This window comes from Sparassis crispa, assembly GCF_003851025.1.
Source record: "Sparassis crispa DNA, contig_000009F, whole genome shotgun sequence".
NCBI lineage: Eukaryota > Fungi > Basidiomycota > Agaricomycetes > Polyporales > Sparassidaceae > Sparassis > Sparassis crispa.
Window position 1 is genome coordinate 76,947 of NW_020939756.1, and position 22,717 is coordinate 99,663.

At 52.0% G+C, this 22,717-nt stretch overlaps 8 protein-coding genes across 8 annotated transcripts; 6 read left to right on the top strand and 2 right to left on the bottom strand.

Annotated features, from left to right (window-relative positions):
- Window positions 1-542: 542 nt before the first annotated feature.
- SCP_1000290 (hypothetical protein) lies at window positions 543-1,062 on the top strand (the record flags this gene model as incomplete). The annotated part of the gene is made up of 4 exons (XM_027761899.1): window positions 543-603; window positions 657-761; window positions 816-961; window positions 1,015-1,062. The coding sequence occupies 4 exons, from the start codon at window positions 543-545 to the stop codon at window positions 1,060-1,062; spliced, it is 360 nt and encodes a 119-aa protein (XP_027617700.1).
- A 385-nt stretch (window positions 1,063-1,447) lies between these two features.
- On the bottom strand, window positions 1,448-1,902 carry SCP_1000300 (hypothetical protein; the record flags this gene model as incomplete). Its single annotated transcript, XM_027761900.1, has 2 exons — window positions 1,448-1,553; window positions 1,613-1,902. The coding sequence occupies 2 exons, from the start codon at window positions 1,900-1,902 to the stop codon at window positions 1,448-1,450; spliced, it is 396 nt and encodes a 131-aa protein (XP_027617701.1).
- Window positions 1,903-1,989: 87 nt separating this feature from the next.
- On the bottom strand, window positions 1,990-2,502 carry SCP_1000310 (hypothetical protein; the record flags this gene model as incomplete). Its single annotated transcript, XM_027761901.1, has 1 exon — window positions 1,990-2,502. The coding sequence occupies one exon, from the start codon at window positions 2,500-2,502 to the stop codon at window positions 1,990-1,992; it is 513 nt and encodes a 170-aa protein (XP_027617702.1).
- Window positions 2,503-5,035: 2,533 nt separating this feature from the next.
- SCP_1000320 (hypothetical protein) lies at window positions 5,036-6,019 on the top strand (the record flags this gene model as incomplete). Its single annotated transcript, XM_027761902.1, has 1 exon — window positions 5,036-6,019. The coding sequence occupies one exon, from the start codon at window positions 5,036-5,038 to the stop codon at window positions 6,017-6,019; it is 984 nt and encodes a 327-aa protein (XP_027617703.1).
- A 227-nt stretch (window positions 6,020-6,246) lies between these two features.
- SCP_1000330 (Transposon Tf2-6 polyprotein) lies at window positions 6,247-9,882 on the top strand (the record flags this gene model as incomplete). The annotated part of the gene is made up of 1 exon (XM_027761903.1): window positions 6,247-9,882. One exon carries the CDS (start codon window positions 6,247-6,249, stop codon window positions 9,880-9,882), a length of 3,636 nt encoding a protein of 1,211 aa, XP_027617704.1.
- A 3,283-nt stretch (window positions 9,883-13,165) lies between these two features.
- On the top strand, window positions 13,166-14,131 carry SCP_1000340 (hypothetical protein; the record flags this gene model as incomplete). Its single annotated transcript, XM_027761904.1, has 3 exons — window positions 13,166-13,591; window positions 13,648-14,001; window positions 14,054-14,131. 3 exons carry the CDS (start codon window positions 13,166-13,168, stop codon window positions 14,129-14,131), a joined length of 858 nt encoding a protein of 285 aa, XP_027617705.1.
- Window positions 14,132-14,845: 714 nt separating this feature from the next.
- On the top strand, window positions 14,846-15,220 carry SCP_1000350 (hypothetical protein; the record flags this gene model as incomplete). Its single annotated transcript, XM_027761905.1, has 1 exon — window positions 14,846-15,220. One exon carries the CDS (start codon window positions 14,846-14,848, stop codon window positions 15,218-15,220), a length of 375 nt encoding a protein of 124 aa, XP_027617706.1.
- Window positions 15,221-18,741: 3,521 nt separating this feature from the next.
- Window positions 18,742-21,702, top strand: SCP_1000360 (Protein priB; the record flags this gene model as incomplete). The annotated part of the gene is made up of 9 exons (XM_027761906.1): window positions 18,742-18,827; window positions 18,885-18,933; window positions 18,986-19,053; window positions 19,106-19,150; window positions 19,347-20,392; window positions 20,448-20,650; window positions 20,702-20,761; window positions 20,812-21,049; window positions 21,113-21,702. 9 exons carry the CDS (start codon window positions 18,742-18,744, stop codon window positions 21,700-21,702), a joined length of 2,385 nt encoding a protein of 794 aa, XP_027617707.1.
- Window positions 21,703-22,717: the final 1,015 nt, after the last annotated feature.

Sequence of the window (22,717 nt, forward strand, 5' to 3'; positions counted from 1 at the left end):
TCCCGCTGACGTCTACGTAGAGTACATCAACATGGTCCCGTTCTAGGCTGAGCTCGTCATCGGTGATATCCGAGTCGGGCGCGGATTCCACCTCATCTTCAGCGCCATGTACCCTGAAGACATGGACTGAATGAACGTCAAGCACGAGGCCTCTAATTCGATCTTGAGCGCTGGATTCATCACAAGGGTCGGATAGTAAGTTGTTCGTCTTAATTTGCTATCCATCTCGATGACGCTTGTAGTCCCAGGTGGCTGTTAAACTGTCTTCAAGTTTTGTCGATCAATGCGAGTTTCAGTGCATGCAAGGCACGGCGCTTTCCTGGCCCTGCCACCTCATCTGCAGCAAGTTAGATCGACAGAACTTATTTGCCTATCCGAAAGTGAAGCTTTGTTTCTGGGCGTGGGTGAAGGGGACCGAGCCGAGTATACTGTGCACGTTTCTGAAGGAGGGCGATCTGTTCAGGCTCACGTCCACCGGTGATTTTAGAGATGCGGATGACTCACTTCACTTCTCAGCTCGACAGCGGTATACCCCGACTCGCATGGAAGACTTACACAATACCAACGCGCGAGTCAGTGTGTTTTTCCTACAGCAAGCGTGGCGTTTGTCGTTTCTACGCACGATGAATGTCATTCGAGCTGATGCTGAATCTCAGGATCATCGCTTCGTCGGTACAACGAAGCGCGAGGCGGCTCGGTTGCGGCTGTGGATACTGGAACCCGAGATTCCATGAACGAAGCTAATTATGTATCACTTGAGGGCAAGTGAGTTCTCGCTGCGCGTGATTTTATGTCGGGTTGATACATGTGCGCAGCTGTGGGATTTCGTCGAATTCCTGCTGGATCACATCCTCGTAGTGCCACCATTCGTGATGTACACCCCGCCAGACTCGCAGGGGTATGTGACAACATACTGAAGCAGAGGTCGCGAATGCCGACTTTTAATATATCATCAGTCTCTGCAAGTGGCGATTTTCTTTATCCCATCGATTTATGTCTCACTTTGGCGCGCAGGACAATGACGTAGATAAGTCTCTGGACAGAAGCGACCCCCTCTCGTAACACCATGCCAACTACGGACTGCATCACGTCCACTGAATGAGGCCCCAGGTGCCGTCGAGTCCGATCGCCGTTATATCACGCGAGGCGGGAACAGCATATTCACACTTTGAAGACACGCTGCCATTTATGAGCCCCCTCGTTTGCCGCAGGGCAATTTTCTATTCTGTGTCAATGTGCTCTTGCTGTGCTTTCACGGTTGTAGAGCAAGGAACGCGGCTCTATCCGACACAGTTCCGTTACGCAACGATCCCTCTGTTCGTTGTGGTATTGGTGGTATCTGGTATACAAGACTGGTAGAGCAGAATGTAGAGATAACGGCCAGCATTCACAAGGCCAACAAACCGAGAAACGAGCCGCCATATCGCAATATTCTACCCCTTGCCGTCTACTCGGGCTTGATCATCTTCTCGTCCTCAATGTCCCATATGCGCATCGTACCGTGGTCTGCCGTCGAGATGAGGTTCTTCGCGTCCGGGGAGAAGATGAGGAGCCTGACACTGTCGTCATGTCCCTCGAACGCAGCAACGGCCGTGCCGTGGCGAGGTCCCACACGCGCACGATGTTATCGTCCGCGGCGGTGCACCCGAGCTTCCCGTCGCACGAGAATGCAGCGGCGTTGATGGCGTCGGCCGCGGTGGTGTCAATGCTGCGTAGGACCTTCCCGCCGACTGAGTCGCACACCTTCACGAGACCCTGTTGGTCAACGGACAGCACCCTCTTCCCATCCGCGGAGAACACCGCCCTCCACACCTGGCCCGCATGCTCGCGCAGAGTGACGAGCTCCTCGCCCGTCTCCGCGTGCCACACGCGCGCGGTCCCGTCGTCCGCAGCCGTTACCATCCGCTGCGCGTTCGGCGCGAATACGATCGTATAGATCACGCCCTCGTGGCCTCGCAGCACGGACAGCTCTGCCCCGCTCACTACATCCTATACACGTGCCAAGCAGTCCGCGCCTGCTGTTCCCACCCGCCCCCCGCCTGCCGAGAACTGCACGCACGTAATTATCGCCGTGTGCCCCCGCAGCACGTGGGTTGTTCCCTGCGCCGCCGAATCCCAGAGCGATACAGTGTAGTCGGCCGATCCCATTGCAATTGTGCGCCCATTAGGCGCGATTGCGAGTGCGTTCACGGACCCATCGTGCCCATCCCGCCGCCCGCGCACCGTCACTCCCTCGGCATGCACATCCCAGACTAACACGAGCCCGTCGCGCGCGGCAGACAGGAGGGTGTGCCCATCAGGTGATACCGCAAGCGCGCAAATTGAGTTGGTGTGCTCCGTGATGGTGTCCAGTTCCCGCCCGCTCTCTACGTCCCAGAGCATCAGCGAACCATCATCTGAGCCGCTCACGACGAGTGTCTCGCTGGGCACACACACAAACGAGGTGCCACCAGTCATTTGTATAAGGTTGTGTGCTTCCTGCTTGGACAAGCGGTCGTCCATGCTTTTGCAAACCATGCATGTAAGACGTACCTGAAAACAAAACTCTTGAATGCCTGTAGGCAACGAAAAACAAGATGCCTATTGATAACCGGCTCCATTCTCTCCTGCAAGTATTAAGTCTATCTGGGGACCTGAGGTGTGTACCTGCGAATCACCGTTGTAGTTGCCAGATATGTTTCATTTGCGACATTCTGAAGCAAGTCCTTGGTGATGAGAATTTTGTAATATGTTTGTGCAGATCCTATCATAATCACTGCGAGAAGGACTTGCGATGTCAGGGCCAGGTTTCTGTACAGTTGGCAGATGCAATTATTCTGCAGAAATGCTGTGAGTGCCTCTGCAACTAGTTGGGGCTCAGGGTTTTCTGTTGAACCCAAGTGCTGCAAATATCATGTCAGAGCTGTGGTATTAACAGAAACTGAGGATAGGTGAGCAAACCTTATTCTCCTGAACCAGGAGAAGCATATGATCTGCCATTTTGAGCATGATGTCAGGGGTCAAGGCAATGCCAACTCACACATCTGGAAACCTAAGTTTTTCTTATACACAATTTCTCTGATCAGCACAGTAGCTAGCTGCACTGAAGAGTGTTTTAGTGCAAACACTCTTCAGTGCAGCTAGCTACTGTGCTGATCAGAGAAGTATTGTGTATAAGAAAAACTTAGGTTTCCAGATGTGTGAGTTGGCATTGCCTTGACCCCTGACATCATGCTCAAAATGGCAGATCATATGCTTCTCCTGGTTCAGGAGAATAAGGTTTGCTCACCTATCCTCAGTTTCTGTTAATACCACAGCTCTGACATGATATTTGCAGCACTTGGGTTCAACAGAAAACCCTGAGCCCCAACTAGTTGCAGAGGCACTCACAGCATTTCTGCAGAATAATTGCATCTGCCAACTGTACAGAAACCTGGCCCTGACATCGCAAGTCCTTCTCGCAGTGATTATGATAGGATCTGCACAAACATATTACAAAATTCTCATCACCAAGGACTTGCTTCAGAATGTCATGAATGAAACATATCCAGCAACTGCAATTCAGGCTCCTGACTCATCACAGGCATAAGGCGATGCAGAAAGTCATAGACGGGGTCTGACAGGGCTTGACAACTAATATTATCAGTGAGCATTTCAGCATAAATAGACATAGTGGTGTCGACAAACAGGTCTGGAAGCTGTTACAACGCTCCCCACTTGTGGCGCGTCTTTTCTTTTTCTTTTCCTTGTTCCCTTTACGTTACCAGACCACGTAATCCAACACGTGACTCATTGGAGCGCAACCTCCGATTCTTTACCCAGATGTCCAGAACCCCTAGTCTAGGGTTACACCGGATCCAACTCCGGACCTTCTTCTTATCGCGCATGCAAGATGTGCATGTACGCCTCATCTTTACCTCATTCTGATACACGACTCGTTATCCCCATTAGTACTGATTATCTCTCACGACCTTACTCAGCTTTCTCATGCATATTACTTCCTCGCTGGTACCTTGCCCAGATATCGTTTCACCTTATCTAGCCAATGAACGATCTCGCATTACTGCGTAGTACTGAGGATACCTTTTGTATAAGTAGATGACCTTGTCGAGCTGGATCCCCATCTCGACCTGGTTACCATTAAACCAGCTTTTCACTTGCCTTTGACTGAGATCGACCGTCAGTAGCAGACAGCTACTACGAGTCATAAGAACGAACTCTGATCGACCTTCAGTGCGAGGACATCGCCAGAAGTGTCACTTGAACGGACTTGTGTCTTAGACTAAGACCTTGTCTCGTGACGACTCGACTAGACGCTCGTGTTTCGCTGCCGCGTAACATTAGGTCGAGATCTTATTACTCTCTGTGACTTCCTAGAGTCCAACAACGAACTACCGACCGGACCGAACCTTGAAGACTGAACGATACACCCGATTCGATTGCTAAAGCACCGTTTGAGATTACTCTGTAATCGAGGTAGCTGAAGGGATAGACTGATCACTCATCTTCGGAGAGGGGTCTGTCCGAGAGACCAATAGGCCGAGGAGGCTGAGGTAATCACTCGAGCAATCAGCAAATAGGTGTATCAGTTTGAAGACAGAAGACACTCTACGGGCTTGTTAGCCGACGACGAACGAACCCACTTAGTTAAGGACGGTGTGCAGTCTACGTGTAGACATAGGCCACACAGAAGAATTTATCCACGCTGGATTTTAACTATATCAACCCGACCGCTCTTCCAGAGCAGTACCGCGAGCACCTCCCATCCCAAGCGGAGTGGAGCACAGAACGAAACGCACATTTCATAGGAGGAAGGCCTGTATTCATCAGGCCAGACAATCACAACTTCGACTACTCCCCAGAGGAATTTGAAAGGACACTTCCCCATAATCTTGGTGGAATAGTGCTCCAGCACATCGCAGACAGCGGTATAACGACCTCCTATCCAGGAGAAAGACCAGACGCCCCTTGGAACCCCCCTGCCCAGAATCCTGTACCCCAACCGACTCTTGCACCAATCGTACCCGATTACATGCCACCGATGGCTACAGTTACCATGGATGAAGGACGTCACCATGTTAGCCAGAAGGAACTTGGTTTTAGAAAACCCGAGATCTTCAACGGTTCAGACCGTTCGAAGCTTAGGGAATTTATAAACCAATGCAAGAACTACATGGCCGGAAATAGCCATGTCTACCAGGAGGACAATCAGAAGATCGCATTCGTGCTATCGCACATGCAAGGAGAAACAGCAGGATCATGGGCACAGAGCTTCATAGAAACGGAACTCACCAATGACGACTTCCTTTCTTATGGGAGTTGGAGAGACTTCATTGCGAGTGTGAACAAAGCATTTGGCGATGAAAATATTGAAGAAACCGCTCGTACCTTGCTGCGTAACATCAAGCAAGGAACTCGTACTGCGGACGACTACATTGCCGAATTCCGATCGCTTGAATCCAAGGCGAAACTAGAAGATGCCGGAAATATCGAGTATTTCAAGTGGGGGCTTAACGACCCACTCCGACAAAGGATATATGGGATGGAAAGCATGCCCAAGACACTTGACAAGTGGTACGAATACGCCTCGCGGTTTGACAACCAATGGAGATCTGCTCAGATCTTCAAGCGAGGAGCCACTACAACGACACGAGGAAAGGGCCGATCTGTCCATCGTCCCTACTACTCGGCTTCTGCAAAGGATCTAAATGCGATGGATGTTGATCGTGTCAATATCTCGCGCTTATCCCCAGATGAGCGACAAAAGAGAATGAAAGAAGGATTATGTTTCCTATGCGGAAAGAAGGGCCATATAGCCAACGACAGACAATTCCACCCTCAGTCTGGAAGTTTCACCCGTGCTAGGACGATACAGCCCGGGTTAGACACAGACACGATCACATGGATCAAGAAGATGCGAGAAGACCTCGCACAGAAGAAGGAGACGTCGAAGGAAGAAACCAGAGAGGAACAGATCGCCTATGTGCGAAACGTCTTCAACGACATGACTGACAAAGAACGAACCCAATTGGGTTTTTGAGACGACGGCCACTAGTAATGCATGGACCGTCGCATCTTACCGTATCTCCCCTCGTTATTTGTAACACTAGCGGAAATTCAATCACTGTGAATATTTCGTTGGGAGAGAAGGAAGACGTTACAACAGAAGCCTTGATCGATTCCGGTGCAGCCGAAACGTTCATGAACATTCGTTTTGCGGAAGAAAACGATTTCATCAGATGGGAATTACCGAAACCGATTACAGTCATGAATGCAGATGGCACACCAAATCAAATGGGTACCATTACTCATTGCACCTGGAAGATGATGAAAATCGGAGGAAGGAAGACGCTTACTCGCTTCCTCTTGACCGGCATTGGCAAAGAAAACATACTTCTCGGCATGCCGTGGCTTAAACGCCTCAATCCGATGATCAACTGGGAAACCGGTGACTTTTGGTTTGGTAAAGAGGCCAAATGGCCACCGAAACCCACCGTCGAAGATGCACCAGATAAAGAAGTTTCGATTTTCAAGGAAGATGGACTCCCAGAGCTAATCACCACCGAAACTTCCCCTACCTCGTTTGGGCATTCGGAATCTATCAGAGAAATCATGACCGATAACACTGAGCGTGGCGAGTTACCCGCAGTGCAGAATGATACCGAACTAGATGACCTACCATCAGAATCCCCTATGGATCAGCTCGATGATGACGAGCTAGTTATATCCTATATCGCAGGAGAGCCAGTCATTGGGATATTTGAACCCATCAGGAAGGAGTCACCTTTGACGAATGAAGAGACTGAAACCGCAGTCTTCACCATACGAAGAGGCCCCGCCATTGGAAGAATGACACACAGTACTCGATCCCCATTATTCTGTAATGCACAGAATACGGTCTTTTACAAACCATCCGGTAAATCACAAGAATTGGCACAACAGGCACACAAAGAAGCATCAGCTGTAGACAAACCCAAAACCGTCGAGGAGTTGGTCCCCAACTACCTCCACGATTTGAAGTCCGTCTTTGAAAAGAAAGCAGCTGAACGCTTTCCAGAAACCAGGCCTTGGGACCATGCCATTGACTTGAAACCCGATTTTATTCCACGCAACTGTAAAGTCTATCCGTTATCGCTCAAAGAACAAGGAGCGATGGATGACTTCCTGGAAGAAAATCTGCGAAAAGGATACATCCGACCGTCGAAATCTCCCATGGCTTCACCATTTTTCTTCGTAGGAAAGAAAGACAGAGCACTACGTCCCTGTCAGGATTACCGATACCTGAATGAAGGGACAGTGAAGAACGCCTATCCTCTTCCGCTCATCTCTGACCTTATGGATCAATTCAAAGGCGCATCGATCTTTACGAAAATGGATTTACGCTCCGGATATAACAACGTCAGAATCAAAGATGGTGACCAATGGAAGGGCGCATTTAAGACAAATCGCGGACTTTTCGAACCTATGGTCATGTTCTTTGGACTCTGCAACTCCCCGGCGACTTTCCAAATGATGATGAACGCACTCTTCAAGGACATGATCGATGAGGGATGGATAGTCATTTACATGGATGATATCCTCATCTTCTCAAACGATTTGGAAGAACATCACGTTCGAACCCGACACGTACTCCAACGACTTAAAGACAACGACTTATTCCTTAAACCGGAAAAGTGTTTCTTTGACGTTAAAGAAGTCGAATTCCTAGGCATGATCATTCGAGAAAACTACATTGGCATGGATCCTATCAAACTTAAAGGAATTGCAGAATGGCCTGAACCAACTACGGTAAAAGGTGTTCGCTCTTTCCTAGGGTTTGAAAACTTCTATCGGAAGTTTATTGCCAACTTCTCAGATATTGCCAAACCATTGACGAATCTTACGCGCACTGCCGCTGGATCTCCACCTTTTGAATGGACAACAGAATGTCAGACAGCTTTCGACACATTGAAGCAACGATTCAGTACCGCCCCAGTACTGTTACTGCCTGACAAGGCAAAACCCTTTATTGTTGAATCCGACGCTTCCAAGTTTGCTACGGGTGCAGTTTTACGCCAAGCCGATATCAATGGAGACCTCCATCCTTGTGCCTACATTTCACAGACACTCAATCCAGCTGAATGGAACTACGAAATCTACGACCGCGAACTCCTCGGAATCATTCGAGCCCTCACTGAATGGCGCCATTATCTTGAAGGCTCTCCCCATCCCGTCGAAGTTCGCAGTGATCACAAGAACCTCACGTACTTCCGTACAGCTCAGAAGTTAAACCGCCGACAAGCACGATGGAGTCTCAAATTATCACAATTTGATCTTCACCTCATCCATGTCCCTGGAACTCAGATGATCCAATCTGATGCGCTCTCTCGTCGTAATGGACTCGATGACAGTGAAAGTGACAATGAAGATCGCATTCTTTTACCCAACGCACTATTCGTGCGATCCATTTCCCCGACACTATTCGACGAAATCAGGAATCACACAGCAAAAGACCTCATTGTTCACGAAGCCCTCGAAGCGATTGCGCACAAAGGGCCATTCCCCATGAAATCATCGCTTTCCGACTGGGAAGTTCGCGATGGTGTCATCCTCTACAAGGGAAAGATTTACATTCCACCATCCGAAACTCTTCGTCGTGACCTCGTTCGACTACATCACGACTCCCCTGCCATGGGTCACCCTGGAAAGTTCAATACTCTTGAACTGTTACGTCGTGAATTCTGGTGGCCCGGCATGTATACATTTGTCTACAATTATGTTGAAGGCTGTGCCGCCTGTCAACAAATGAAACCGAATACTCATCCAACTCGTATTCCTTTGGAACCAATTCCCGCCGACCCACACGCATTACCATTTTCCTGTTGCACCACCGATTTTATTACCGACCTCCCCGTTTCCAACGGTTTTGATTCAATTATGGTCGTAGTAGACCATGACCTTACGAAGGGGGTGATTCTTACGCCCTGCCTCAAAACGATCACAGCTGAAGGAACGGCCAAGATTTTTCATGACAAAGTATACTCGCGATTTGGATTACCCGACCGAATCATCTCGGATAGAGGACCTCAATACGCATCCAAGGTCTTCCAAGAGTTAAATCGACTACTCCAGATCAGATCATCAATGAGCACAGCTTATCACCCTCAGACGGACGGAGAAACAGAGCGAGTCAACCAGGAGCTGGAAATCTATCTTCGACTCTATTGCGGAAACAACCCTGAAACATGGGCCGACCGCCTGCCAGACCTCGAGTTTTGTCATAACACAAGGGAACACTCGGCACGGAAGATGAGCCCATTCCGCATCATGATGGGATACGAACCACGTGGACTCCCTTCCGTATTTCCGACCACGAACATTCCATCGGTTGAATCCAGGCTTGACATGTTGCAGAAGATAAGGCTAGAAGCACTAGCCATGCACGAGTTAGCCCGACAACAGATGGCGGACCGAGTCAGACAAGGATCGCCGAAGTTTACACTAGGACAGAAGGTCTGGCTAGACTCGAGGAACCTGAAGGTCAATTACGCCTCGCGCAAGATAGCACCAAAGCGTGAAGGGCCGTTCGAAATTACCGAAGTCATCGGACCAGCCAACTATCGTCTCAAACTCCCGAAGGCCTGGCGAGTTCATTCCGTATTTCACGCCGCCCTTCTATCTCCTTATCGCGAAAACGACATACATGGTCCGAATTACATGAACCCACCACCTGATGTCGTTGATAACGAAGAAGAGTACGAAGTCGAAGCCATCCTGAATCACAAGACATACCGAGGTCATCTGAGGTACTTAGTTAAGTGGAAGGGATATCCTTCAGCAGAAAACTCGTGGGAACCTACCCACAATTTACAGAATGCCAAGCGAATCCTCGATGCATATAAAAGGACCAGGGGGATCCAGTAGAGGAGAAGAAACCCGGAATGACTACCACGACGGTTTTCCTCATCATCTTCCTAATCGTCCTCCACTGCACAACCCTCGCCTTTCTTTGGATCATCCACCAAATCCTTATCAGACGACTTGTCGAACACACACTCTTCATGCGAGACAGCCCGCACGCTAACGGCTGGGGTGATCAGAACGATGCCTGGAACTGATCAGGCAGTCCTTATCTCTGTGGGAATACTCTTTATCGTCCAATGGATTTTCATCTATTTGATTATTACCCGGATCCACGACATTCTATTTCACATCACAGATAACCGCGACCCCCTTAACGACCGAAAGGTATAAAAGGGGGAGAAAACGACATATCATCAATGCCCACTTCCGCTATAGACGACCTTGTTCACAATATACTCGCTGAAGTCGCCTCCACAATTATGAGCATACCCGCATCGCCTACGCTTGTCAATGGAGTACTCTCTCGAGCACAGACACCCTTTATCCGCACCTCCTCGCCCTCACCGTCTATCGAACTCAGTCACGCATCGGACGAACAAGAATTTGCCACACGTCTGGTCTCAGCTATCCGTGTTCCTGTCGACTTCACAGATATCCTCGTTGCCTTACGAAATCGCCCGCAAGATCGACAAGCGGTGGTTTCCATGCAACGAGCATTAGAAATGGTCGAGTGGATGCAGACGGCCAGACAAGAGCTCATCGCAGCAGAAGAAAGGACGAGTAGAGCCCGGACCAGAGTCGACCAAGTCTGGTCGTTGATGCGCAGTACGGTCACTCGTACAGCACAGGAGATTTGGAGGGAGCATGGGGATGAAGACATCGGACACATCCTCGGATACACCACTAATGGAATACCCGCATCCACTCCTCGCTCGTCGCCAGAACCAATTCCCGTTCGACCTCACCCTCCTCGTTTGCACGTACCCAGTGGACGATCTCCGTTATCCCAACCATCTTTCTCGACTGCATCCACTTCTTCGCGTCGCAGTCATCCCTACAGGAATGGACGTATCCCCGAACAAGGATCACGAACCAGCCGGCGGACATGCTACAGATGTGGAGGAGATCATTATGTCCGCGACTGCCCCCGACGACGATGAAGATCACAATATTTCTTGTGGGACAAGAAACGTTAGACGGGAGCTGATGTTACAACGCTCCCCACTTGTGGCGCATCTTTTCTTTTTCTTTTCCTTGTTCCCTTTACGTTACCAGACCACGTAATCCAACACGTGACTCATTGGAGCGCAACCTCCGATTCTTTACCCAGATGTCCAGAACCCCTAGTCTAGGGTTACACCGGATCCAACTCCGGACCTTCTTCTTATCGCGCATGCAAGATGTGCATGTACGCCTCATCTTTACCTCGTTCTGATACACGACTCGTTATCCCCATTAGTACTGATTATCTCTCACGACCTTACTCAGCTTTCTCATGCATATTACTTCCTCGCTGGTACCTTGCCCAGATATCGTTTCACCTTATCTAGCCAATGAACGATCTCGCATTACTGCGTAGTACTGAGGATACCTTTTGTATAAGTAGACGACCTTGTCGAGCTGGATCCCCATCTCGACCTGGTTACCATTAAACCAGCTTTTCACTTGCCTTTGACTGAGATCGACCGTCAGTAGCAGACAGCTACTACGAGTCATAAGAACGAACTCTGATCGACCTTCAGTGCGAGGACATCGCCAGAAGTGTCACTTGAACGGACTTGTGTCTTAGACTAAGACCTTGTCTCGTGACGACTCGACTAGACGCTCGTGTTTCGCTGCCGCGTAACAGAAGCTGTGGGACACTGAAAAAAGTTTTAAAGTCTTCAGCCACAACCTCTATCCGAAATAACTGCAAATCATGATTAGTTCATTCATGAGCAGATTTTGCAGAGCAGATATGAGACACCATGATATCTGTCACATAATACATTTAAGAGCTACTCCCATATTGAATTTACTCCTCTATTATTGTGTCAACCACACATCGGTCAGAGTCCAAAGTGTTTACTGAATGCAGATGTGTTGCTCATGTGATCATTATTTTCTGTACACATGATCTACAGTTTAACTGTGACCCCACTATGAACAGCTCACACTCACCTTGCAACTAACAAAGAATATAAAAGTGACCTTAAAAGGCAATAATGAAGTGCGAAAGACATAAAATGCCCATATGTTGAACACCGGCTCTCCATCAGTCTCACTCTTGAGAAGGGTTTGCATAGTCCATACGCTAGTTGCCAATGTTAAACAACACCTTGTACTGGCCTTGCAATCTGAATGACTATGATCTGAGCAATATCTTGCAACTGAAGTGCCAATAGCTATCTTGGATCTAAAAGGCCAAGCATCAGGCCACAAATACCAGGGAATCAAGCTAAGGAACAAGTCTTGATTTAGGTGAGGTCCAAGTTAGTTTCACCCACCCGAGGACCATGTAGTAGATCTGCACCAGCCACCAAGAGGTCTGTCCAGATGATTGTCAACAAAAGGTGTGATAAAGGTGTGAAGGAATAAGAAGTGGAAAACGAAGAAGGTACAGTATGCCACAACCGCCGCCAGAACGAAAAAGCATCACCAAAGATGAGGAAGGGAGCCCCACCTGCCAACCCGGTGCTTTATAAAAAGTCCGAAAGTCTAGAGCATCAGGAAAACCCAACTTTTACTTAAAGGTGTTCTTATGCAACTTAAATGCACTTATAAGCCTTAAATAAGGTAAAAAAGGACAAAAAGTCCATAAGTCATATTTCCTTAGAGGCTTAAAAGTCGACTTTTGAGAACTTATGGGCCTTAAATAAGGCAAAAAAGGTCAAAAAGTTGGAATAAGTCCCATAAGTAAAAGTTGGGTTTTCCTGATGAGTGTAATGCGAGGATGCCGGATGTTGGCCGCTGTCATGTGCACCTGCCTGGAAAGTATTTGTCTCGAGCAAACAGAAGATTTGACGACGCGATTTCCGGTTTATGCAAATGACTGTATCCGGATACAAAGTCAAAAAAAGGGTCAATGTTGGGACAAAGAATCTGAAAATCAGCAATGGCGTCTAAGGGAATTATCCAGGGTACGGCCGGTACTGTCATGCATCCAGCAGGAGCGACTCGGAATTGTTCGGAACGTGTGCAGTAGTGTTCCGCACCCGACGGCCTGTCAAGGAAAGACGGGCATGTGCCTTGCACCCACGTTCGGGTAGCTTCTACGTACCGCTATGAAAACGAGAATTTATATGCAGCACGGTATATAAATCCTCGTTTTCATCGCTGTCACAACAACTCTTTTCCTTCAGACATGATTCTTCCGTCACTGCTTTGGTCGGCTAGCGACTTGTCTACCTACAACATCAGAATTGTAGATGAAGACTGGAAAACCTTCTTCGACATACCAACCTTGCCTGATCCGACGGAGGATATCTCACTCCTTTTGGCGGCTGATGCGGATCCCGCAGACCCCAGGATGTCCGACGGCGGGGGAAGGTTCTTAGCTTCGCTTCAGTCTGCAGCGAGATATCCGCAGCTCTGGGAACTACAGGACCATGTCAATTTCACCAAGCAGCTGGTGGAAATGTTCCGCGACCAGAGTCGTCTACTACCGCGCTATGGCATCAATCGTATCGAAACCATGAGATTAAACTCGCAGAGAAAGGACGTTTACGCTCAGGCATCGGTGAGCTCGGTCGACTGGTACAACCGGGTCCACTTACTTTGTGAAGCGACGGTACGTCCCCCCCTGTGATATTCCACTTAGACTGGGCTCACCGGCCTCGCATGTAGCTATCTGGGGACGACCCCGAGATCAAACTTATCATTGATGCCCTCGCTGCGTTCGCGCGCAACAGACGGGTGCGTGCGGTATGTAACGTGCATGCACGCGATTCGGACGAGTTTGCTGGGATCACCGTGCGCGGGTTCGCTCCGACGTTTTACAAGATCACCATCACCAACGCGCTTTCTCGCGCCGTGGCGGGAGATGAGGGAACGTCTCCTGCTGCGCTGCCTGAGACCGTGGTGCGCCGGTGTATCCCGCCTGTCGAGCACTTAGAACAGTATTGGAGAGAGGGCGTGTACAACTTGGACAACCGCCGGGCTGTACTGCTGTGCCTGAAGATGTTCACGACCTACTTCCGGGTAAGTGACGCGACCAGAAGGTAGTCTCGACCCGTCTTACCTGTCACTGTAGGACCTGTATAGGACAGAGGAGGAAGCACGTTGCGATGGACCCTACTTGAAAGGCATGCTACTGCGCGAGTGTTTGTAGTGATATCATGGACATGTTCATTTGAGGTGGCTGTCATGGACCCAGACTTTCGTATGATATGGGATTGTAATTACCGATATAATACCCGAAGCCAAGCCTATATTCTCGGTATTTTATATGATGAAGTGCAGTTCAGAGGCAATGGAGATGGACTGAAATCAGTGAATTCTCGCGAAGAGCAAGTTCATGCCTTACTAACTCCTGTGGTATCTCTGACTCCTCTCATCTCTCATTCAACATGTTTCTTCCCTCGCTTGTCTTCACCACAACTTGTCGGCTGACAACATCGAAGTTGCTGACGAGGACTGGACCTCCTTCGACACACGCATCTTGCTCGAACCGTCACGGTAATCAACACTGCACTCCCTTCGGAGCCTAGCTCGGCCAGAACCCACCTCGTCCAAGTGTTCCTACGCTCTCTTCAATTGGCGATGAGCCGCAAGCGGTTCGACAAAGCCTCAACGCGCGACAGATCAGGATGGCGCTACTAGATCTCTTTGTCTCTGAGAAACGTTCGCCGCTCTACCTTATCGACCGCAAGAAATGAGGTTCGGAGAAAAGAGGTCGGCGTGAAGCTGAAGCTGTGCTCTGATGACAGTCACATATGGGTCCATCTCATCGCTGAAGTGACGGCACGCTTACCCCTTATGATGTTGCACTCGGATCGGGCGGACTCGTATGAGAGCTGTCCAGGGCTGCAGCGGACGACCGCGGATGAAGCTTATCGTCGATTCTCTCGCCGCGTTCGTACACAACAGACAGGCACGCGCAGCATACGACTCGCCTGCCTCCAGTCGACTCGTCGGACGAGATCGCTGGGATCGATCTGCGCGGGTTCGCTCCAATTTCTACAAGGTCACCAACACCAATACGCTCTCGCACGCCGTCGCAGGAGACGAGGGTGCGCCTGCCGCAGCCGTTCCAGACACAGTGGTGGGCCGGTGTGTCCCTCCCCTGGAAGGTCTAGAACGGTACTGGGGTGAGGGCGTACGTGACCTGAACAACCGCCGGTTCGTGTTACAATGCATGCAGATGTTCATGGCTCACGTCTGGGTGAGTGACTCGCACTGGAACACATCAATTAGCTGAGCCCCGCGGAGGAAATGCGATACAGGAATTAGTATTTAGAATCGGTTGCGAGGAAAAGGTAGAATTTTTGAACATGTACATACCTTCATGTTTTTAATTCTCGCTTTGTGTTCGATGATCGTGACAAGATTCTATGTCTGTTCATCTGGGATCAAATGAATATGGCACGTTGACAATGGTAGCGTACCGGCCGAGCCAAAATCCCCGATCCGCGTTCTCGATATCGAGCATTGCGGTTTAACGAGATCAAACCCAGCAATATTGATACAGATTTCAAGTTCGCGAGATCGCCTGACTGCGATATGAGATATAAATCATTGCCCGCCGCAGGCGGTTATTTGCGTCTGTTGAATCCAGAAGGTGCAGATAAACAAGAGCAAATAGCATTTTGATCTCATCACATCTCGTCCGCCTCGCTCAACTTATTATATTCGTGCACTAGCTACTCTATGTTCACAGGGTTCTCAAATTCTCTCCTGACTTGGCAGGTACATATCCACGTTCGACCCCGCTCTGATTTTTCCCCCTCCCGAGGTCCTGGATGAAACGATGAGCCCTTGGTCGACCGCTTGGCTGACAGATCAGGACGCCGGAACAGACTGTCGTGAGCTTCGACGGACGGTGTATGCGTTCGTTTTCATCCTAGAGACGCTCTCACACTTGACCTTTGATGTGCAATCCTGGGCTGGCGGGCCTCCCGCATGATCAAGAAGGAATCTGTGCGGAGAGCACAAAGATGGATGTCGCGATGTCCGCCGGGACTGGGGACATAGTCTACTACCGCGTACATGGCGGGGCGGCTGGCTTGATTGGCAAGAACCAATATTGCTGACACGCGGCTCATCTTCGGGATATGGTAATCGCTTTGGAGACCGACCCATCCACTTTTTGCGTGCACGTTTGTTCAAGACGGCAGAGGAGACAGCAAACCTGTGAGCGCTCGTTCTTCTGTGATCAGGATATTCCGGTTTTACTGACTATTCCGAGGGGTGGGGATAGATCGACTTTCGGTGTGTTTGATATACTCTGTCGTGATACTACCAGCGATGGGCCTCTCGGACGGTCTGCCACGTCTACAAACGGATGGAAGTACCTGGCGCTCTTGAATTGAGCTGGAAGTTGAAAGATACGATGGCGCGTGCGCCTCTCGGAGCCTCTGTGGTCCAGCCCAAACGCGACCCCAGGTCCTGAAGAGCGAAGACGTTTATCTTGTGGCTATACTCCGTCTTCCCAAGTGTCACGTTCGACCACAGCGCGTACGCTAACAAATAAAGACGCTCAGTCCACGTCCGTTTGTCTCCTCGTAGGACCGGAGGCTGGATGATAACCGCGGGTGCATACCAGTTGCTGGGGCGATCTGGGAGACGGTCCTGGCTGCCTGAGCCGTCTGGACTGATGTGATGCGGACGGGCGAAAGTTTTTGACAGTGACGAAGGCGAATCCAGTAAGGCCCGGTCGGCGCTCCCGGTCGCATTGGGAGAGTGTGCCGTGAAGGCGCCGCGTATTGGTCCTCGTTTGACGCACGGCCCCCAGAAGGTATACGCGCCCCGCGGGTTTCGTCCAGCTTGGAGCCCAGATGTTCCTACGTGCGGTGCTGCGTGTGGGCGAGTACAAATACTGAGCCAAGAACGCTCGGAAAGTCATTGCATTGCCTCATATGCCTTCGTTATCTTTTCCATACCCGGGTCTTGTTGGTGTGGACATCTCGGTCTACAAACGCGATGCCAGAGTAGATCGCCGTGCATAGCCTCGATTTTGTAGTGTACGGGTATCAGGGTATGATGTATTATGATACACGATAAACTGATAATCATTCTTGTCGTGTTCTTACCCTGCAGCCATCTGTTCAATCACCACGACGCAGTCGCTCACTGAGCCGAAGCGGGCATTGGATTCATCAGGTAGATTGTGGCTGAACTACTGGGCAGTGAGCAGCATGATGTTCTCGCGATGCCAGTGGCGGAATTCAGAACCTCGCGTCATCGGTCGGAACCTTGCGACAATTGAATGAATGGAATGCAGAGATGGAAATCACGCACACATATATACATGCATATGGATGATAATTATTCCCTCGATGCAATGGCTAACAAAATCTTTAAAGCGCTTGGAATACGGTAATGTGTGCAGTCCGACTGGCTGGTCAGGATATTATGTAACGGCCTACGCATATCCAGACAAGGTCTTAAGCTTCACGACTGCAGGTTTCGGCGCGGTTTTCCAGGGCATGCATGACATGACAGCAGTGACGCGGGAAAACGTGCGAGGAGCCACCAGAGAAAGCGCGTCGCATAAGGAGACGGGCAAGCCCGATTGGGAGGGCCGGGGGCCGGGCACCCAGAGGAAAGCCGGAGGAGCGAAGCCGGAGCCAAAGAGGTCAGCCGGTACCAAAACGGCCGGGGGTCCCTGTGCGATTGCCGCGGATACGGCGCTCGGTGGGCGCTCGTCTCTCCGCGCTTCCCCAGGTCATCGTGCACGTCTGCCGAGCAGCTGGCAGCGGCAGCGAAGGCAGATGGAGGTAATGGTGGCATGCCGCGCGCCGAGCGTGGCCGGAGGTGATGGTGGGAGGGGGCCCGCACGGGGACGACGAATGGACGCCGGAGTGAACTCTCCTTGCCTTTTCTGGATGGCCACTACAAATGCCGACCGAGACGCCGGTGCCGGTGAAGGACATGACCTCCCCTCCGTCCGCTCTCGCATCCCCCTGTCCTCCCCCCTCAATCAGCATCTCAGAAACACCCTTTATCATCGTGCCCCAAGCTTCGACCCGTTCCGCTCCAGCAGAATATCCCTATTTCACAATCGCCTCGTTGGTTTTCGGACTGACGGCAGTAGGTCGAGCAATCAGCGGAAGAGACGTTCTACAGCACGGGTAAGTCTTCCGTCCCAGGAAGCCGCATGCATGTTTGAACCCTTCCGCACGGGTATGTCCAATAATGCCTTGTGATCGCGCAGGACAGATCCACACGTTGCTGAGATTGCGCCACCCACTTTGTTTCCACTACATATCGCGCGACAGCGTTCATATCAAACTTATTGGACTAGGATTGCGCTCCCGTGGTGAACGTGAGTACTTCTTCTCGATTTTTTTTGGTTTCTCTTAGGGCCGTCTGTCGCCCCGCCAGTTACCTGCGCGACTCTCATGTCTGCTTCGATGGTTTAAAATATCTTCCGTCGTTTTGTCTCACACGTACGTATCCCAGGTATCGTAAATACTGTCACTAGAACCTTATAGCTCGGGCTTGCGAGGGGCCCGTTGAGAATGTGAGAATTCTCCATGCCATTCCCCTGAGCTGTGTGAGATTGACGTCAAAACGCTAATTACAGACCGCGGGCGTTGCATTGTTATATAACAAGAGCATCGCCACTGTCCTCCTGCGCACATCACACGTTTCCCCTCACCTCTCATCCTCCGCTTATTCTTCATTCAGCATACACAAGTCGACGTTCCGTTCCGAGCAATATTCTGAACCCCGAATCTGTGAACGTTTCCAGCCTCATTAATTCCACAATCGCCGGTCATGGAGAAGCACCAGTTCACCTTTCAACATCCGTACGGCATGTCTGAGCCGCAGACAGATCACGAAGAAGAACATAAGGAGCCCGCGTCAGTAACTAGTCTTATTTCTGCCACTTTTTAAACTTAGGGTTTGAGCTCATACAGGCCAAAGCCGCGCGGCGCCAGAGCATGCATGTCATGTAGACGTGTCAAGGTGCGTGCATCATTCCTTGGCAGCATGTTCCAGTACAAATCGGCTTGTTTAGATGAAATGTGTCGGTGGCGACGACTCCATCGGCAAAAAGTGTGATCGTTGCGAGCGCAATGGCTCCGAGTCAGTGTCCTATCTGTCCCCTCTCCGCAGCCCCATTTTGAAATTTCTTCAGCTGCGTATTTGAGCAACATCGTCGGGGGCGCAAACCTGGTGCTGGGTGAGTGGTCGTTGCGTCTAACTGCTGCTCCCGTATCGACTGGCCGCACGACCGTGCGAGTGCTAGTGCGTGTGCGAATGGTGCGTCTGTTGACGCGAGCATTCCCCACGGCTGGACGCGCGTCCGGAGTTATGTCGCCTGCGGCTGGCAGTTCGCGCTGGATACCTGTGGGACCTTACTAACGTCTCGCCTTCAGGCTCTCCGAATCCTCCAAGATGCTCCGACGCCTGGAAAAAGGGCTCCCCAATGCGAAAAGTCAGCTGCCGCAACCCGATACCTCTCCTCAGGTGTCAGGAGCTGTTCTTGGCAAGCGGTCTCGTGAAGAGCTCAAAGGAACGGATGGCGATAAAGAATACATCGATGAAGAGGGGACCGACACCCAACGGAAGGCGTCATACTTCAAGACCATCCTGAATCCGACCGAGGAGGGTTCGTGCCAGCTACCGGGGCCGTCGGCCTTGCTGCGGTTGGCTCCTCCTACAGAATTACCGGACCCGATCTCAGCAGGGTTGCTGGACGAGGCGACGGCGGAAACGGTGCTGGCGCAGCTCTTCGCGCGGCTGAACCCATTCATCGCCCTCTTCGACCCGGTGCTGCACACGCTCCCCTTCCTGCGAGCACGTTCCCCGTTCCTGCTCTCCGCGCTTCTCGCGGCAGGGTGCAAGTTTTTCCGGCCGGGCGCACACGCAGCCGCAGCGGAGCTCGCACACGCGCACGCCGTGCGCGCCTTCGCGGAAGGCGCGGCGGGCGTCGAGGTCGCGCAGGCGTTCGTCGCGCTCACGTACTGGCACGAGCCCGCGGATGGGCGCGCGTGGGCGTACATCGGCTATGCGTGCCGCATGGCGGTCGAGCTCGGGCTGAACCGCCCGCCGGCCCCGCCCCCGCACCGCGAGACGGAGCGCGAGGCGCGCGAGAGGCGGAACAGGGGCCGGACGTACCTCGTGCTGTTCGTGCTGGACCGCTCGCTGAGCATCCAGACGGGGCGCCAGTGGATGCTCCCCGAGGGCGAGTTCGTGCGCCGCGCGGGCGCGTGGCTCGACGAGACGCTGTTGCCGGTGACGAGGGAGGACGTGATCGTCGCGGCGTGCGTGGAGCTGCGGCGGATCTCGGGCGATACGGCGGATGCGCTGATGATGGACCAGGATGCGCGCGGCGGGCGGGTCGACTGTGACATCCTCCTGCGGGATAGCAACGAGCGGCTGAACCACTGGGCGAAGCATTGGCGGGGTCGGATGTCTTTGGGTGAGTCGCTTTTGATGCGGGTTGGGTTATTGTTGGTCTGATGATGCGTTCGTAGCGGGTGGCGAGCCGTTCCAGTTTGCGTTCCTCAGGTTTTTCCAGCTCCATGTGCGGCTGTTCCTCAATAGCTTCGGCGTGCAGACCGCCCTGCGCTCGTCCAGTCCTGCGCGCCCGAATATGCAGGCGCTCGATGCGTGCTATAGTAGCGCGTTGGAGACGCTGGAGATTGTAAGCAAAGACTTTGCCCAGATGAGAGTGCTTGTGAGTGCCATCGTGTATCGAAGTATGACTTGACGCTGACAGCCACTATAGCCTTATGCTCAGGATAACGTCACGGTCATGATGACATACTCTGCGATCTTCCTGCTTGAGGTGCGTCTCGCGCCTGCTTTGTTCTTCGGTGATTGACGATGCGGGCATAGCTTCTCCGGAGCCCGAACACGTCCAGGGAGCTGGAGGAAGGCGCGGCGGGCAAGGTCCATGCGCTGATTGCTGAGACCGCTCAGGCGTATAGCGATGCTGCAGAGTTCATGCCGACGTCTGCGTCTGCGGCGCACCAAGCACAATTCTTGCGCCGGTTGCTTCTGGAACATGGGCAGCGGGATGATACTTTGCGGGCGGAGCAGCGGAAGCGCCAATGCGAGGAGTTCAATGTGCCAGGTATGCTATTTACCGTTATCGTGGATTCTTTTTTCTGACGCACTATTTTTCATCTTGTTCCAGCCCATAACTCTACTACTCCGTATCCGCAAGAGTACGGCGCATATCGGTGGCAAGAGCGCGATGAAGTGGACGGCCGCGAGATGCGATCGCCCTACCCCGTGCGCGCTCCCCCTCCCGAGACATCGGCCTATCGTCTACCTGCCCGCCGTTCAGTCTCTCCGTACCGTCGAAGCGTGGAGCGCAGCGCGTCGTCTCTCCCGTGCACCCCCGGCCCCTCGTCCTACTACGCACGCTGCTGCACCCCAAAATACGCAGCCTACCCGCGCGACATGTACGAGCACACCGCTCTCCCGCCCCCGTGCCCGCGCCGCTGTCCCTCCGACTACGCGCCCCGCGACATCCGCGCCGCGTCGCCGCGACCGCCGCGCCTGCCCGCCCCGCAGTACCCGACGCCGTCGCCGGATCCGCCCGTGCCTGCGCGTAGGCCCACGCCGGAGGCGACGGAGCGCGACGTGCGGTATTGGCGGAGTATGTTTCGCGAGCTTGGGTTTGGGGAGGGCGAGGATGTTGAGGGCCCGTATTGCGTGCGCGGGCGGGCGAGGGAGGGGAGGGAGGTCGGACGGGTTGGGAGTCGGGGCTCGTCGCGCTGAAAATGGGGCCTGAGTCGTTGGCGGTTGGGCGGTGGATGTGGTGCTGCTCGTCTCGTTTTGGGTGCGCGTGGGATCGTGCGGAGAGGACCATGGATAGGCTGGTGTGATGAGGTGCTGAGTTTTGGCGGCTCGATTGCTGTTCTTGTGGATCGTTCTCCTCATTGTTTGGCCCGTACAGTGTCCTGGATCCTTTATGCCCCCCCCTCCCCGTTCGAGCACTTGGCAGGCTGGGCGGCGCTGGTGTCGTCCGTGTGGTCGCTGGTCGCTGTCCGTCCTGACAGACCGTACACGTCTCCGCGGCCTGCATGCTCCCCGTCTTCGGTCCGTGGAGCACTAGTACTACGTGATGTCTCGGCTCTTGGAAGGGTAGATGTGGTAGCTTCATGAAATCTTGGACGATGTGATCGAGATCATGTTCTCAGATATCGGTGCAGTGTATGCGATCGTCGTCGTTACTTTGGTGTAATTATGGATACGTGTTTGCCGGACTGGTCTCCCTTTGTCATTCATACCTCGCGTAGTTCTCGGAATAAGTTGGTGAAGAGGTGGTGTAATAGTTGAACTGTCGATTAAAGTGTGCAGTGATTACATGTATGGGAGGTTTGTAGGCGAGCGGTCGGCGGTGAAGTACTAGCGCCGGCTATCTCTTCCATGAGCCTTCATCATGCTAGTACAAGTTGCTCTTCTATTGTTGTATGCACCATCCTGTCGGAGCGCATCGTTGACCCTGAGACATGATCCCGGATTCCCCCTCGCAGCTTGCTGTATGAATCCCACAGCGCGGCGATCGCCCGTCCGTCTCGAGCTCAGCAAGATGCCATCGCCTGAGAGCCACGGTTCGTTGACCGTGTGAACGAGGAGGGCGCGCAGATACTCATGTATTGGTGGTTTGAGGCTCGAGCCTCAGGATGCTAAATTCGCGGACACAAACGCAATCAGTCAATGAGTGGGTGAAGTGGGGGCATTTTCGGTATAATTCCAAGGAAGTGATATGAAGTGCACTCTAGCCGGGTGT